The sequence below is a fragment of the Phyllostomus discolor genome, chromosome 14 (genome assembly GCF_004126475.2).
Source record: "Phyllostomus discolor isolate MPI-MPIP mPhyDis1 chromosome 14, mPhyDis1.pri.v3, whole genome shotgun sequence".
NCBI lineage: Eukaryota > Metazoa > Chordata > Mammalia > Chiroptera > Phyllostomidae > Phyllostomus > Phyllostomus discolor.
In genome coordinates, this window is record NC_040916.2 from 37,210,899 (window position 1) to 37,227,703 (window position 16,805).

General features: G+C 47.6%; 1 protein-coding gene across 1 annotated transcript; it reads left to right on the plus strand.

Annotated features, from left to right (window-relative positions):
- Window positions 1-14,739: 14,739 nt before the first annotated feature.
- On the plus strand, window positions 14,740-16,579 carry C14H1orf162 (chromosome 14 C1orf162 homolog). Its single transcript, XM_036015223.1, has 4 exons — window positions 14,740-14,748; window positions 15,315-15,492; window positions 15,783-15,832; window positions 16,083-16,579. The coding sequence occupies exons 1-4, from the start codon at window positions 14,740-14,742 to the stop codon at window positions 16,227-16,229; spliced, it is 384 nt and encodes a 127-aa protein (XP_035871116.1). The 3' UTR covers window positions 16,230-16,579.
- Window positions 16,580-16,805: the final 226 nt, after the last annotated feature.

A 16,805-nucleotide genomic window follows, 5' to 3' on the forward strand; every position in this document is an offset into this window, starting at 1 on the left:
CCCCCTCTCTTTCTCCCTTCTTTTCCCTCTGTTAATGAATAAAATCTTAAAAAAGAAGAAATCCAGCAAGTAAATCAGAAAATCCTGCCCTCCCATAGGTTTTTCTGCATTTAGTTCTTCCATACTTGTATAAAGATTTAATTGTACGCAAACGGACAACTTACATAATAGGAAATACTTGAGAATAGGTATTTTATGGGTGACTGCTATTTTCTCGACTTCTTAGGATTTTAATTTATGTAACAGTCATCTGGGTCGGTGTTTACTGATGGCTGATGTATTCATCTACTGTAGACATCACATTGACATCTTTATTGTTACTTAAAAGAGCGTGTGAGAGGGTCAACACGGGTATTCTGAATTATTTGACGATTGCAGACACCTAGTTCGTGCTAAGCCCCGTCTTACACTGGTCCTCCAGAGACACCAGGTCCTAACGCAGAGGTGAAAGTCGGCTGGGAAGGCAGTAAGAATGCGTGATTCAACACCAGAGAAGCAGCTCTGCTGGGACACGTGTGTATGTGTGTGTGTGTGTGTGTGTGTGTGCACGCACGCACAGGGGTTCGCCTGCACCCCGAGTGGGAGCTGGCCGAGCAGTCTCAGGGGGGCTGTTGTCTCTGCTCCTAACGCAGGAGCTGAGGCCCACAGAACAGGCCGTTGAGGAGGGGAGATGGATGTAAAGTGGGAGAGAGCGGGAGTGGGTGGGAATCACAGGCACACACACCGAAATGGCTGGTTTTATGACCTTGGACGTCGATGGTAAGATTGCCTACCAAACGCCAGGCCCTTGATTACACAAGCCTGGTCTGAAGGTCAGAGAAGCCGCAGGCTGACCCTGGGAAAGGCTGGGAGGGCCCCGCCACGACGGGTGAGCCAACAGGCCGCACGTGTGTGGGCTGCACGGTCGTTGCTGCCTTGCAGCCGCCCTCTAAAATCGCTCACGAGTCTCTAGCGGCTCACTCGAACGTTCTAGTGAATATTCCCAGAGTAAAATTCCGGGAAGTACAGTTCAGCCTAAACAAATTGACTTGTGAACCACCACAACTGCCTTGTCAAATGTTAACCTGAGAGTAACACTTAAAGCAAAATCTCGTCCCACGAAGGCAAGAACAGCATCCAGGAAAACACGGAGAAAGCAGGAGAGCAACCGGTCCGAAAGGAAATGTCTGACCCCGCATTTGGAAGAGGAAGTTAGCCAGAAGAGTGTCCGGATTGGAGTCCGGGAAGATGGAACAGCCAGCGTGGGTGATTGTAGAGAAGCCAGTGAAGGAGAGTAACATTTTTTAAGCCCAAGAAATTAAGAGGGTTCCCTGGCTGGTGTGGCTCAGTGGATTCGAGTGCTGTCCTGCACACCAAAGGGTTGCTGGTTCGATTCTTGGTCAGGGTGCGTGCCTGGGTTGCAGGCCAGGTGCCCAGTAGAGGGCGCTCAGTAGCCAACCATGCATTGATGTTTCTCTCCTTCTTTCCCCCTGTCTCTACAAATAAATAAAATCTTTTTAAAAACATTAAGAGGGAACTCTAAAAAGTAAGGAGTTGACCTTAGGGCCCCTAAATACTATGCTTAGAAGTTAGACTTTGTTCTGAGGACACGGAAGCCAATGAAAAAAACATCTTAAGCAGAGGCATGATGGCCAGATTCTTGTTTCAGAACACCAGTAGCAACTGGAGGGCAGTTTGGAGAGAGGGCATTGGCTCCTCCTAACTGTAGGGCATTGGAGACCTTGGCAGTGTGGATGGAAAGGCAGGAATCGATGAGAAATACGAAAGGCAACCTTGGTAATGCTTAAGTAGGGAGTGTATGGGAGGGGAGGAACTGAATCACAGTTTTCTTGAGAGAAGGAAAAGGGAGGCGCCGTCCACTGTGATGTGGAGCATTGGAGGCAGTCTGTCTCAAGAAAGACGGTAGGCTGAGCGCAGAGCCGTGGCGGAACGCATGCCGGAGGGAAGGCAGAGAGAGACAGGGTTCTGCAACAGGGGACGGCTGGCCCCCAGGCGAGGGGAGCGAGCACGAGAGGTGCATGTGAGTTGTCCCCTAGGCTTCTGGCTGGCGGTGGCGCTACAACTTGAGATAGAGGATAGATGAGAAGAAGCCAGTGTCTGGGGAAAAGGTTCTGCTTTCAGTTTTATTCTTGGCCATGAGTATTGAATATCATATTGAATAGGAGTGAGTGAGGCCACCGTGTGGTGACATGTGGGAAATGAACTTACGTTATGGCTGGAATCATAAACTAAGGCATCCGTGGCATATAGATAGTCAGGTCCTGGGAGTGGGTGAAACAACCTAAGAAAATAGTGTGGAGTGGGGAGGGAAGGCTGTCTCAGGTCAGATGGAAGTCAAGCAGGCCAAGGGGGGGAAGTCTGATGCTAAGAGGTCAAGGTAGACAAGGGCCCATTTGACTCAACCACAGCGAGAACCCAGGCCGCTGTAGCAGAAGAGACTGTGATTGCTCCATTTCCAAGCCCAGCCACCTCCTTCCAGGCCTCGTCTGCCTTGACCTCTGAGCACACTGGCCGCAACCTTTCCTTCCTCGCCGTCCTCCCTGGCTTCTGACCGCATTGGTTCCCTGTCACTGTTTCCGTTTCCTTCAGTGACTCCTTTTTTATTTTTTTTATCTTTTTTTTTTAAATATTTTTTTTATTTATTTATTTTTAGGGAGGGAAGGAAGGGAGTGGGAGGGAGAGAGAGAGAGGGAGAGAGAGAGGGAGAGAGAGAGAGAGAGAGAGAAACATCAATGTGCGGTTGCTGGGGGTTATGGCCTGCAACCCAGGAATGTACCCTGGCTGGGAATCGAACCTGGGACACTTTGGTTCCCAGCCTCCGCTCAATCCACTGAGCTACGCCAGCCAGGGCTATTTTTTTTTATCTTTTGCCTCCCTCCTAAATGTTGGTGTTCCTCTGAGCTCTAGACTAAGGACTTTTATTCTCATTCTACAAGTTGTACCCGGATGACCCTGTCCCCTCCCTTGGCTTGTACTGTCACACGTATGACGATGACTTCCTAATCTGTGTCTCAAGTGGTATTAAGCTGGATAGGTTAGACTAAGTGCTTTAAGAAACTGTCCCCCCAAATCTCAACAGCGTAAACATGGAGAGAGGTTATTACAGAATCCACTCCAGGTTCTGGTGACCCTCCGGAGAAGCTGTCCCTGTATGGTGGCTCGGTGACCCGGCCTCCGAGCTTTCAACCTCATCTCCTCATCCAGGATCTCTGTGCTCACCTGCAGGGGGGGAGGGGCAGGGGGCAGGCAGAGGAGGTCTTGCTTCAGCAGTGAAGTGATCCAACTAGAGGGGGTAGCCATGACTGTTACACCTCGTCCATTGGGCAGAACTTGTCACGTGGCACTGCCCAACCCCAAGTGGCTCTGTGACAGAAGGAGCCAGCCACTGGTTAGGGACGAGCGCTAGTGTCTGCCACACAGATCCAGGTCTCTTTCGTGAGCCCCAGACCCGCACATCCGACCACCCTCACTATGTCTCTGGCAGAATGCCCCCCGCAGGCACCCTAACCTCTGTGTCCAAAAGCAAACTCACTACCTCCCCTCCTCCCACATTCCCCTATCAGCCAGTTGAGACAACGCAGAAAGCCGGGAGTCATCCCGAGTCCTCCGTCTCCCTTCCCTTCCTCTCGCATCTAACAAATGATTCCGTGCACCAGTCCGCCTGCCTCTTCTTCCCCGTGGCCACGGCCTCTGGTCACATCTCCTCCACTTCTCGTCACAGCTGCAACGCCAGACCACTCCTGTCCAGCCCTCGCAAGTTCCTCCTGCACTCTGTTGCCTCAGCCCAAATGTCATCATGTTCCTGCTCTTCGGCAGCCTCTCTGTGGCCTTTAAGGTCAAGTTCGTTTAGGGTCTTGCCCTCCTCTCCAGCCTTTCTTAACTCTCCCATTTCCCATCCCCACCCCACTCTCACACCCCACAGCACCCGCGATGGTGAAACAGTATTTGCACTTCCCTAAACACGACACAGCAGGCATTTGCCCACGCTGTCCCTCTGCCTAGAACAGGTGAGTCAGCTTTCAAGACACAACTGAAATGTCATCTTTGTGATGCTTTTCTTGATACCCACTCTCCCTCCTCATTGCGTAGCCTGAGCTCCTTCTCCTTCGGGTCCCACTCTATCCTGTAGAGATGTCTGATGTCACATCTGCCACATGTCGCTACATTTGCGTACCCCAGAGCGTGGCATTGCGTGTGGGTGCTCAGCAAACATCGGTTCATGGGTTAATCCTCACTCTCAGTCCTGAGCTCCTGCTGTTCCCTCCTCTGGCTTCCTCTTCCTCCTGCCCTCCCGTGACATCTTCGGCCCCAGTCTTTGACAGTTTCCCCTCCCTTGTTTCGCCACCACTCTCCCAGATGTCCCTCAGATGAATTTCTCTCCCTGCCTCTGCCTACTGCTGGCCCGGGCTCCTCGTGTCCCTCAGCTGGCTCACGGGGGGAACCCCTCCTCAGCCAGGGGTTCCTTGGCTGCCCCCAGTTTTAGGGATGCTTTCAGACCGCAAGTCCGATCGTGTTCCCCTTGTTTAAATAAGTGCCTTTGGTACAGATAGCCCACTTCTCTTCTAAGAAGCCAGAAGCTCTGAGGAAACTGGCTCCTTCCTGCTTCTTCAGCTTCTTCCCCCCCATGCTTCATGTCCCAGCAGCCCGCACCACTCCGGCACGCTCTGTGCTCGAAAAACCACCCCTCACGCTAGTTTGGTCGGACTTCCTGCCCCCCTTTCTGACACAGGGCCTTTGGGCTTTAATGTTCTGTTCCGTGTGATCATCACCCACCATGCCCCCCCCCCTCCCCGCTGCTTTTGGCCTGACGAAACTCCAACTCGCACCTCAGAGCCCGGCTCGTGTTCCTCCTCCAGGAAGCCTGCCCTGGTTCCCTGTGTCACAGACACACACAGGTGGGGGCCCCCGAGCCTTCACAGCTCGTGGAACGGCTACTGCCCTGCCCACTGTGTCTTTGTGTGGTCACAGCCTCCTTCATATCTGCAAGTTCCCCGAGGGAAGGAGAGGCCGTGTTTTGCTCACCATTACAATCTCAGAACTTACACTCAGTCGTGGCACAAAATAAGTGCTCATTGTGGAGTGAACGAAAGAACGGATTCTCTCCACCAGTGAGATTCAAAATCTTTGACGTCGTCATTGACTCATCTGCTACGTCCTCCCCCCACTCCCCCCCACCCAGCGTCCCGAGTGCCAAGTTCTACTACTTCCAGTGTCCAGGCAGGTTTCCCGTGGGCCCCTCCCCATTCTCGCTGCTCCCGCCTGCCCGTGTTAAATGCCTCGAACACTGCCCTGCTCTCCTAGAAGATTCCTGCGCCTCTTTCTCTACCCGCAGCTTATCTTACGGGATGTGCTATCACCTTCCTTAATGGCCATGTTTACTACATCCCAGTCCAGAAACCTTTCATGGTTCCTTATTAACCCTGAAAATATATTCCTTGCTTGCACTGAAAGACTCCAACAGTCTGGCTGAAATCCACCCAGGAACTGAGTCTTCCTCCCTCAGGTTCCTGCTCTTTGGCAGTCTTTCTGTGGCCTTTAAGGTCAAGTTTAAATTGCCCCAGCCTTACAAACGCCCCACCGTGGACCGGTGCCGAGATCTCAGAAGTACAGCACTCGGACCCAGCGACCGGCTCTGGGCCTGGGGCGCTCCTCACACACATGCTCATTTCTCCCTCCCTCCCTGCCCCATCCAGGTGCAGGCCCCGCCCCAGGTCTGTCCGCTCGCAGCCTTGCCTGATGTCGCCCACTCTGCGAGGCCCTGGGACTTGCCCTGTCTCTGCCCTCCTCAGGCTCTCTGCCTGTCAACTCTGTCCTGTCCTCTCTCTGGTTGTCCCTGAATGTGTCTGCTCCTCGCACAGGCCCTCCCCAGGCACCCGTTTTATCCAGAGTCTCCCTCATTGACGCTCAGGCATGGGCGGCGTTTGCTGCTTTTCTCCGTGGCGGGAACTCTGCCCGTGATCAGCCTCCCCTTCACGGGTCTGGCCCGTCTCTGCCCCGGGAGGTGGTAGGGTCCGTGACGGCACCCAGCCCGCTGTGTGACCCATTGTGTTTACTTAATGCGTATATTTATTAATATTGTGTTATGAATAAATGTTTATAAATGATTTGCCTTCTCTTTGAAGGGCTCTCCGTGCTCTTAACACAAAGTCTGCACAGCTGGCATTTAACTTTATTTTTTTAATCCTCAGCCAAGGGCATGCTTATTGATTTGGGAGAGAGAGGAAGTGGGGAGAGAGAACTGGTTGCCTCCCGTACACACCCCGATGGGGGGTCGAACCCACAACCTAGGTATGGGCCCTGACTGGGGATCGAACTCACAACCTTTTGGTGTACCTGACATCACTCCAACCAACCGATCCACCAGCCAGGGCAGCGCTTAACTCTTCACACACCTGCTCAGTTTGTCTGTTTGTTTTATTCACCTCATCTCCGTGGTTAGAATAAATGACACTGTAAGATGCTTGATGACAATGACCATACCATACTGCTGACCACCGCCCCCAACACCAGTACCTGGCGTGTGGTTAAATACTCAACATGTACTTGATTAAAAATAAATTTGTCTGATCCCTTGTGCTCTGGCTTTCATGTTTCAAAAGATATGAAAGAAGTTCTCTGCTTATGGGATTAAAAAAATACAGTGTTGTCCTCAAAGAGGAAGTTCGCCCTCGAGTTTCATTGATTTGCAACACAGCTTGATGAGGCCACGACAGTGACAGTAGCCACTTAGTCATTTTTGAAAAATAAGAGTAGCTGCGGAAGCAAGTGCAAGTTCAGTTTTACCCAGTGGCTTCTCGTGACTGGACGTTTTCTGAAAAGGTAAATGGATTTACTCCATGCTTTTAATCTAGACAAGATAATCATTCACCAAAGGAAAATGTCATCTGATTGTTAGTAGTTTCTATCACTTTCTGTCTTCTAAACTTCATTTGGTGGGAAGGGGGTTGGGTTTGAACGCCCACACGGAGTTGGTGAATTTAAGCGCAACCAGGAGGATTCTGCGGTGCTGGACAGAATGTGAAAATGAGTATGTAGCATTGTTTCTGTTTCATTGTCTGCTTCGGCCAAGTGCGTGAGTGTTGGTTTCCAAGGACAATGTGTTTCCTTCTTTCCTCCTCCTGGATTTGTAAGTAGCTATTGCCCTGTGGTGTTGGGTAATGGTTTTGTCTTTCGGGTTGGGGTGGCCTGACTTTTTTTTTAAGGTGCCTGTGGTAACATTTCTTTGGGACAGTTACAAATTCAGAGCCACTGATGTGGAGGTTAAGATTTTACAGAAACCTATGGAGATCTTCTCTTCCACCTCCCCAGGGGTAGGGCCTAGTATAAGGTCATAGGACAAGTTCATACTGTGTTTGTTTAGCTCAAGCACATATTTCAACATATTTTCAATGCTGTATAAATATCTTATGGTGCTTTATAGAGCATTGTTGATTTTTAAATGCAAAAAAAGAGCAAAAGAGTGCTAGGAAAATCATTGCCACCGCTGATTCTGCTACGCATGGTGGCCTTCTGTTCTCCTAGCTCAGGGTTCTCACACCGTTTCCCTGCTGGTGCCTTTCTTATTGTCCTGATGTGTGATCCAAAAAGGTCAGGTGGAGTGGTAAGTCGCTGGGTACGAAGCTGCTGTTGCTGCTGCTCCGAGGCGGTGAGGTCCTGCTCCCAGCCCTCCCCCACGGCCAAGGACTTGGGAATTGATTCCCTTTCGAGAGCTGGACGATTAAACAACTGATGTCATTCGTTGTCTAGATACATTACCCTAAAATACAGTGATATAGCAGAGCCAAAAATTCTTACCATGGCTTTACTTAAATAGGAGATAAAAGTGCAGCCTCCTAAAATTGTTTTATTATAAAGAAATGAAATATAAATAATAACACAAGTGGAGACGTTTATGAGCAAGCAGGGAACTGGGTAAGCAAGCGGTAGTGCGTAGCTGTAGCGGAAAGACCTGTCACCGCGAAAAATGCTTCTAGGAAATGTTTTGTGACGTGAGAGAATGCCTATGATAAAAAGCTTTTTTTAAGGACTTCCGGCCAAGATGGAGGCACAGGTGGACACACTGTGCCTCCTCGAACAACCAAAAGAAGAACAGTGACAATTTAAAAACAAAAAGCAACCAGAACTGCCAGAAAATCAAACTGTATGGAAGTCCGACAACCAAGGACTCAAAGAAGAAACGTCCATCCAGACCGGTAGGAGGAGAGGAGTTGGGCAGCTGGGCGGAGAGGACTCCCAGCAAGGCGGTGGCTGGTGGAGCAGGCAGTCCCACATTCTCATGCAGATAAACCAGGAGGAACAACTGGGAAGCGGAATGAACTGCGCAACCCAGGGCCCCAGCTCGGGGAAATAAAGCCTCAAAACACCGATTGAAAACACCTGTGGCAGGAGAGCCTCCCAGCCTCACAGGAGAGTTCGTTGGAGAGACCCACGGGGTCCCAGAATGTACACAAGCCCATCCACATGGGAATCAGCACCAAAAGTGCCTGATTTGCTGGTGGGAGGCAGGGGAAGTGACTGAAACCCGGCAGAGAGCAGAGCAAGCACCATTGTTCCCTCTCGGACCCCTCCCCCACATACAGCATCACAGCGCAGACGTGGGTTGCCTCGCCCTGGTGAACACCTAAGGCTCTGCCCCTCACTATGTAACAGGTGCAACAAGACAAAAAAAAAATGGCTCAAACAAAAGAACAGATCAAAGCTCCAGAAAAAATAAAACTAAGTGATGAAGAGATAGCCAACTTATCAGATGCATAGTTCAAAACACTGGTAATCAGGATGCTCACAGAATTGGTTGAATTTGTTGCAAATTAGATGAAAAAATGAAGGCTGTGCTAAGTGAAGTAAAGGAAAATGTACAGGGAACCAATAGTGTTGGGAAGGAAATTGGGACTCAAATCAACGGTGTGGACCAGAAGGAAGATAGAAACATCCAGCCAGAAAAAAATGAAGAAACAAGAATTCAAAAAAATGAGGAGAGGCTTAGGAACCTCCATAACATCTTTAAATGTTCCAACATCTGCATTATAGGGGTACCAGAAGGAGAAGAGGAAGAGCAACAAGTGGAAAGTTTATTTGAACAAATAATAAAGGAGAACTTCCCCATTCTGGCTAAGGAAATAGACTTCCAGGAAGTCCAGGAAGCTCAGAGAGTCCCAAAGAAGTTGGACCCAAGGAGGAACACACCAAGGCACATCATAATTACATTAGCCAAGATTAAAAATAAGGAGAGAATCTTAGAAGCAGCAAGAGGAAAGGAGATAGTTACCTAAAACAGAGTGCCCATAAGACTGTCAGCTGATTTCTCAAAAGAGACCTTATAGGCAAGAAAGGTCTGGAAAGAAGTATTTCAAGTCATGAAAGGCAAGAACCTACATCCAAGATTGCTCTATCCAGCAAAGTTTTCATTTAGAATGGAAGGGTAGATAAAGTGCTTCTCAGATAAGGTCAAGTTAAAGGAGTTAATCATCACTGAGTCCTTATTATATGAAATGTTAAAGGGACATATCTAGGAAAAAGATAAAAAACATGTACAGTAAAATGATAGCAAACACACAATAATTAACAACCACACCACAAACAAAAATAAACTAAGCAAACAACTAGAACAGGAACAGAACCACAGAAATGGAGATCACATGGAAGGTTATCAACAGGGGAGTGGGAGGGGGAGAGAGGGGGAAAAGGTACAGAGAATAAGTAGCATAGATGGTAGGTAGAAATAGACAGGGGGAGGGTAAGAATAGTATGGGAAATGTAGAAGCCAAAGAACTTACATGTACAACCCATGGACATGAACTAAAGTGGGGGAATGATGGTGGGAGGGGGGAGTACAGGGCAGAGGGGAATAAAGGGGAGAAAAAAACAAGACAACTGTAATGCCATAATCAATAAAATATATTTTTTAAAAAGCTTTTTAAAGCCCTGGCTGGCATAGCTCAGTGGATTGAGCGCGGGCTGCGAACCAAAGCATTGCAGGTTCAGTTCCCAGTCAGGGCACATGCTTGGGTTGCAGGCCACGGCCCCCAGCAACCACACATTGATGTTTCTCTCTCTCTCTCTCTTTCTCCCTCCCTTCCCTCTCTAAAAATAAATTTAAAAAATAAAAATAAAATCTTAAAAACAGAAAGAAAAACTTTGTTAGAAATATGTATTAAAAAAAAGCTTTTTAAAAAAATAAATAAAAGGATGTGTGAAGAAATACCTCAACTCTTTTAAAAATGTGTGGCAGACACTCTCATGTGTGTGGGATCTTTACGAATGAGACTCGTAGACACAGAGAACAGATGCCACAGACGGGGGTGGTGGGGAAATGTGGGGAGGGGGTCAACAGTACACACTTCCAGTGGGAAGAGAAATAAGTCCTGGGGGCATAATGTCCAGCATGGTGAGTACAGTGAAGACTGTATTACATATTTGAAAGTTGCTAAGAAAATAGATCTTAGACGTTCTCATCACAAGAAAGAAATTGCAGCTAACTTACTGTGGTGATCATTGCCATGTATACATATATCAAATCATTGATTTGTAAACCTTCCATGTGCACACCAATGTGATGTGTCAATTATGTCTCAATAAAACTGAAAAAAATAACACATTAAAAAAATTTTAAATTCATGGACGTACATCTAAAAGGAAATATTCTAAAATATTAACCATGGGTAGTGGGAATTTGGATGGTTTTACTTTTCTGCTTTTCAGGACTTTGTACTTTTTGGTACAAATAAATAAGTAAAAGCAGGGGGCGGGGTGGGGGGGATTGAGAACCATAGCCTAGACCAGGATATTGACATGCTTGAAAAGCCAGTGTGCGAACAGAAGTGTCTCATGGAGCCAGAGGAAGAACCGCCAACGGCAAGTTTGTCCACGTTCACTCAGTCTGGCCAGGGAAGAGGGAGGCAGATGCCTCAGACCTAGGTGACAACCGGTGTTAGAAATATCCGCCCTGGCTGGTGTAGCTCGGCGGATTGAGCACAGGCCTGCGTACTTCCAGTAGGGGGCGAGCGAGAGGCAACCACGCAATGGTGTTTCTCTCCCTCTCTCCTTCCCCTCCTCTAAAAAGAAATAAATAACTAAAATCTTTTTTAAACGTATTATTCAAAAATATCCATTTGTCTTCTCCCATCCTTATTTCAGTCGTGTGGTTTTCATTGGCTTTCTTACCTGTTCTGATAGAATGCTACCTGTCCCACCAACGTGTTCCTTCTGTCATTTCAGAGCCTACCTCCGTCTGCTGTGAGTCGGTCGGTCGGTGGGAGCTCGTTCTGGAGTAATCAGTCCGTTCTGGGTTCCCTGATAAGATCAGATTTCTAGACCTGCAAAGCTGAGGAGGACTGGCTGCCGAGCTGCGGCAACCACACCACAGCCTGTGACCACTGACATCAGGACCACGCCCCGCCCACGACCTGCCTCCCTCCCCCTGGTACTGCTCACACACTGAGATCGCAGTTGACCCCTCCGCTGCCTCTCCTCTCCAGGCTTTCTCAGAGGCACCTTCTTCATTCTCAGGGGAAGACAGCATGGGAGCAGGTCCATCCCAACCTGAGTGCTCCACTGGTAAGTTCAGGACAGAGCCCGTTACCTGCCTCGCCGCCGAGTTAAAAGGACCTAGCGTGGCTGGGAAGCGCGCCGTAATGGCACAGCATTTCTGAAGTTGGAAGAGCCCTGTTTCTCTGTGCTGAAGAGTGGAAAGGGGCCCAGAGAGAATGGACCCCCCAACTTTGAGTAAAGGGTGTCTCTGTGCTTGGCATTAGACCAGCGGGGTAGTTTGAGGAAATGCAGTTGGCGTTCTTCCTACCCACCCCATTGTGGTGTAGGTGCTGGGAAAACTCACTGTGGCTCCTTCCCCTCCCCTGCAAACAAGTGAACAAACCAAGAAAGCAGCAAGGGCAGATCTATCGCCAAGGATCTTGGGCAACACTAGTTCTGGAATTCCCTTTTGGTGCTTGACTTCCTGGCCTGGAGATGGATTCTCTGCTTGGAGTGGAGGGAGCTTATCTCCCTAGGAGTCCTATTAAAAACTTTGAGGGAGACAAAGAGGTTTTTGTCTATCAAAGGGACATACAGAGCTATAGAAACACTAGGCTTTTCCTTCATTAGTGTGGCTGATGGTTTTTTAAGTTCTGGTTCTAATTTCCACGTTACAGGATGCAGGATCTAAGGAACAATGTTCTCTCCGTTTGCTGAGTTCTAGCCCCCTACATTAATCTCCGCTGGGTGCTGGGAGAGGGTGGGCACCTGGGACACTTAAGCTGGGAAGGTGCAGGGAGAGTGGCAGACACACTAACCCCCTTCGTGTTCTCTCATATTCCCAGCCAACCCACCTACCACTGCGCCCTGCTCCTGCGGCTACCTCAAGTAAGTGATCATTCTCACACCCATTTCATCTTGCACCACGTGGGGCTTGATTTTGTGTGGACAGCCTGGCCGTAGGGACTTGGGGAAGGATGTCTGGGGAGGAGAGCTCAGAAAGAGTGGAAGAACTAAATCATTTGTTATCCTTATAGTGTTTTCCTTAACCTAGGGACCTCCAAGATTCAAGAGATCCGTGAATCTCCTAGGCTGATAAATAAAATTTGCTGTATGGCGCTACCTATGAATGTTTTTTAAAATTACAGCTGACATGCCATATTACATTAGTTTCAGGTGTACGACATAGTGACTGGACATTTATATAACTTACAGCTCATTCTGCCAACTCCCCTCACAGTGGGCAATTGTCGGTTTATTCTCTGTCTCTATGAGCTTGTTTCTGTTTTGTTTACTTTTTATTTTTTTTGGATTCTACATATAAGTAAAAACATATCCTACTTTTCTTTCTCTGACTTTTTTCACTTAGCATAAGTGAACTACCCTGTAGGTCCATTCACGCTGTTGCGAATGGCAAGATTGCACTCTTTTTTAATGACTAATATTCCGTTACATAAACACCTGCCCACAACTTGCTTCTCTCTCATTGTTACTGCCCTTATTTTGAGATCACAGTTGCTCCCTCCCCTGCCTCTCCTTTCCAGGCTCTCTCAGAGGTGTAGACATGCCACATCTTCTGTATCCATTCATCTGTTGGTAGACACTTAGGTTGCTTTCATATCTTGACTACTGTAAATAAGGCTGCAATGATCATAAGGGTGCATATGTCTTTCCAAATTAGTATTTTGAGTTTCTTCAAGTAACTTCCCAAAAGTAGAATAACTGGGTCATAAGGCAGTTTCATTTTCAGGCTTTTGAGGAACCTTATGCTCTTTTTCCTAGTAGCTGCACCAATTTACCATTCCGCCAACAGTGCATGAGGGTCCCCTTTTCTCCGTATCCTCACCACCACTTATTTGTGGATTTGCTGATGGTAGTCATTCTGACAGGTGTAAGGTGGTATTTCATTGTGGTTTTAATTTGAATTTCCCTGATGCTGAGCCTATTTTCATATGTCTATTGACCATCTGTATGTCCTCTTTGGAAAAAGGTCTATTTAGGTCCTCTGTCCATTTTTCTTGGTGTTAAGTTGTATGAGTTTCTTGTATATTTTGGATATTGACCTCTAATCAGATGTATTGTTAGCAAATCTATCTTCTCCCATTCAGTAGGTTGGCTTTTCATTGTTGTATTTTTAATGGTTTTCTCTCTGTGCAAAAACTTTTTAGCTTGATGTAGTCCCAAACTAAATTAAATTTGTTTAATTTTTTTATTTGTTTCCCTTGCTCGAGGAGACATATACAAAAAAAATACTACTAAAAGCAATGTCAAAGAGTTTACTGCCTATGTTTTCGTCTAGGAGTTTTATGGTGTTGAGTCTTACATTTAACTCTTTAATCCATTTTGAGTTTATTCTAGTATATGGGATAAGAGAGTAATCCATTTTCATTCTTTTGCATGTATCTGTCCAGTTTTCTAAACATCCTTTATTGAGGAAACTGTCTTTACCCAACTATATATTCTTGTTTCCTTTCTCATAGATTAATTAACCACATAGGCATGGGATTATTTCTGGGCTCCCTGTTCTGTTCTGTTGATCTATATGTCTGTTTTTATGCTAGCTCCATGCTGTTTTCATTACTATGACTTTGAAGTATAGTTTAATACCAGGTAGTGCGATACCTCCAACTCTGTTCTTCTTAAGATGGCTCTGGCTATTTAGGGTCTTCTGTGGTTCCATAGAAATTTTAAGATTATTTGTTCTAGTTCTGTGAAAAAATGCCAGTGGTATTTTGATAAGGGATTGCCCTGAATCTGTAGGTTGCTTTGGGTAGTGTGGATATTTTAACAATGTTAATTCTTCCTATCCATGAGTATAGTATGGCCTTTCATTTATTAGTGTCTTTTTCAATTTCTTTCCTCAGTGTCTTACAGTTTTTGAGTACAGAGCTTTTGCCTCCTTGGTTGAATTTATTCCTAGGTATTTCATTCTTGTTGATGCAATTTTAAATGGGGTTTTCATAATTTTCTTTCTGATAGTTTGTTAGTAGTATGTAAAAATGCAACCAATTTCTGAATATTAATTTGGTATCCTGAGATTTGCTGAGTTCATTTATTCTCATAATTTTTGGTGGATTTTTTAGGGTTTTCTCTGTATGGTCATCTGCAAATAATGAGTTTTACTTCTTCCTTTCCAATTTGGATGCCTTTTATTTCTTTTTCTTGACTGATTGCTGTGGCTAAGACTTCCAATACTGTTATAGAAAAGTGGTGAAAGTGGACATTGTTGTGTCTGCTCTTAGGGAAAAAACTTGCAGCTCTTCACCATTGAAGATGCCTTCGGTGGGTTGGTCATAGATGGCCTTTATGACGTTAAAATATGTTTCCTCTATCCCCACTTCACTGAGAGTTTTTATCATGAATAGATGTTGGATTTTGTCCAACGCTGTTTCTGCATTTATTGATATAATATCGTATGACTTTTTCATTTGGTTCTGTGGATGTCACATCAACTGATTTGTGGATATCGAACTAGCTTTGCACCCCAGAAACAAATCCCACTTGATCATGGTATAAAGTCTTTTCAATGTATTGCTGAATTCATCTACGGGTATTTTGTTGAGGATTTTTACATCTATGTTCACAGCCTATAATTTCTCTCTCTCTCCCTCTTTTTGGAGTGTTTTTGTCTGGTTTTCATGCCTCATATTGCTGGCCTCATATAGTGAGTTTGGGAGCCTCTCCTCTGCTTCAATTTTGTGGAATAGTTTGAGAGCTATGAACATTTCTTGAGGGGAAACAGAGTCCGTGGCTTTCATGGGAACCTCAAACAGATCTGAAACCTGAAACCAAAAAGGTGAAAACCAGTAGCAAGTGTGAAAGCTGTTTCAGAGGTTTACCCATAAAAGGGAAGTGCCACACTCGGGCCTCTAGAAACGGGCTTCCAGGAGCCCAGAAAGTCAGCCGCTCCCTTTCTTTGCCACGACAGAAAAGAACTTCAGTGGGGCTTAGCCTTTCTTGCTGGGATTCTAGCGGCAGCAGTGTTCATGACGCTTGTCTTCCTTATCATCAGGTGCTGCAGGAAATGTAAGTGGCTCCCGGGAGATGGGGCGGCGCTCTGTTCTCTGCCGTGGAGAGTGGCGTGAGCCTTGAGGGGAGAGCAGAAAGGAGGGGCAAAACCTGCTCAGCCCCCCTTCTCTGCAGACTACAGATTGGGGTCCCTCCATTTCTCACCTGCCCTCCCGACCCTCCCCCTTTCCCACCCACATCTCCTCCCAGCCCACCCATTCCCCACCGGGGACTGAAGGGAGAGGCTCCCAATTCCTCCAGGCCCCACCAGTGAGATGTGTCCCTTTTCTTCCTGGCACCTGTGGCAGGTCACTCAAGACCCCAGGCTCTGGATCCTCACTCAGGTTCTCTGGCCGAGGTAAGATGACCATGCTGTTTCCGTGACCGTGGAAACCTGCGGCCATTGGACTGTCCCTCAGTGCTATGCCTTATCCACCAGACTAGGGACTAGGGATGTTTTTCTGGGCGCTGGGCAAGGGCTTCTTTGCGGGGTTCTTCCGCTCTCTTTGGGTCTTCTCTGACCAAAGCTTTCAAGTTGCTCCTGAAGACACCCTCACTTCCAAAGAGACAAGGTGAATTAGCTCATCGTCCTCCCCCTTCCTCTGTAGTTTTCATGCACCCCGGACAAGGCACTCACCTCTGCTGACACGGATTTCAAAATCCTGGAAGAAACGAGGGACCACTTCAGCGAAGACCACCCAGCAAACGCAAACTCGGTCGTCTACGCTCAGATCCGAGTGACAGGCTCACCCTGAGTTTCCAGGAAGGCTTGGGTCCTGTTCCTCTCGCACCAGCTCCGTCTCCACATGTCACGTTCCCTTCTTCGGCATCGGGACCACCGTCTGGGTGGAACCGCAGCGGGGGCTGTTTGGGTGCGGCCTGGCCATCCCAGCCTGCAGTTCTGTGACCCAGACCAGCCTTTTGCTTGGCCCGAGACAAGATTGCCGGCCTCCCCACTTGGACTGACAGCTCGTGAGCCCCGCCGAGGCCAAGCCTGCCTCCCTTTGCCCCCTTCCAAAGTGCTCAGCACAGACGCCGTGCACCGAGAGCGTTCTCTCCGTGTCATGGGTCAGCGTGGGGGGTGGCGACCAAATGGACAATCTAGCAAGAATTAAACCTTAATTCTTAAATAAACCTTTATTCTTAAATAAAATCGAACCTTCTGCAATGTCAGCTCCCTCTTCATCATGTCTCCCTGTTACCTCCAAATACTGGGGCCAAACCTCCAGAGCGCGTCCCCAGCCGGAGGGGACTAGCAGAGGTAGGTGATGGTCCTTCAGGTCAGGGCTGATCCAGGCACAGGTCCCAGCCTCTACCACTGCCCGGCTACG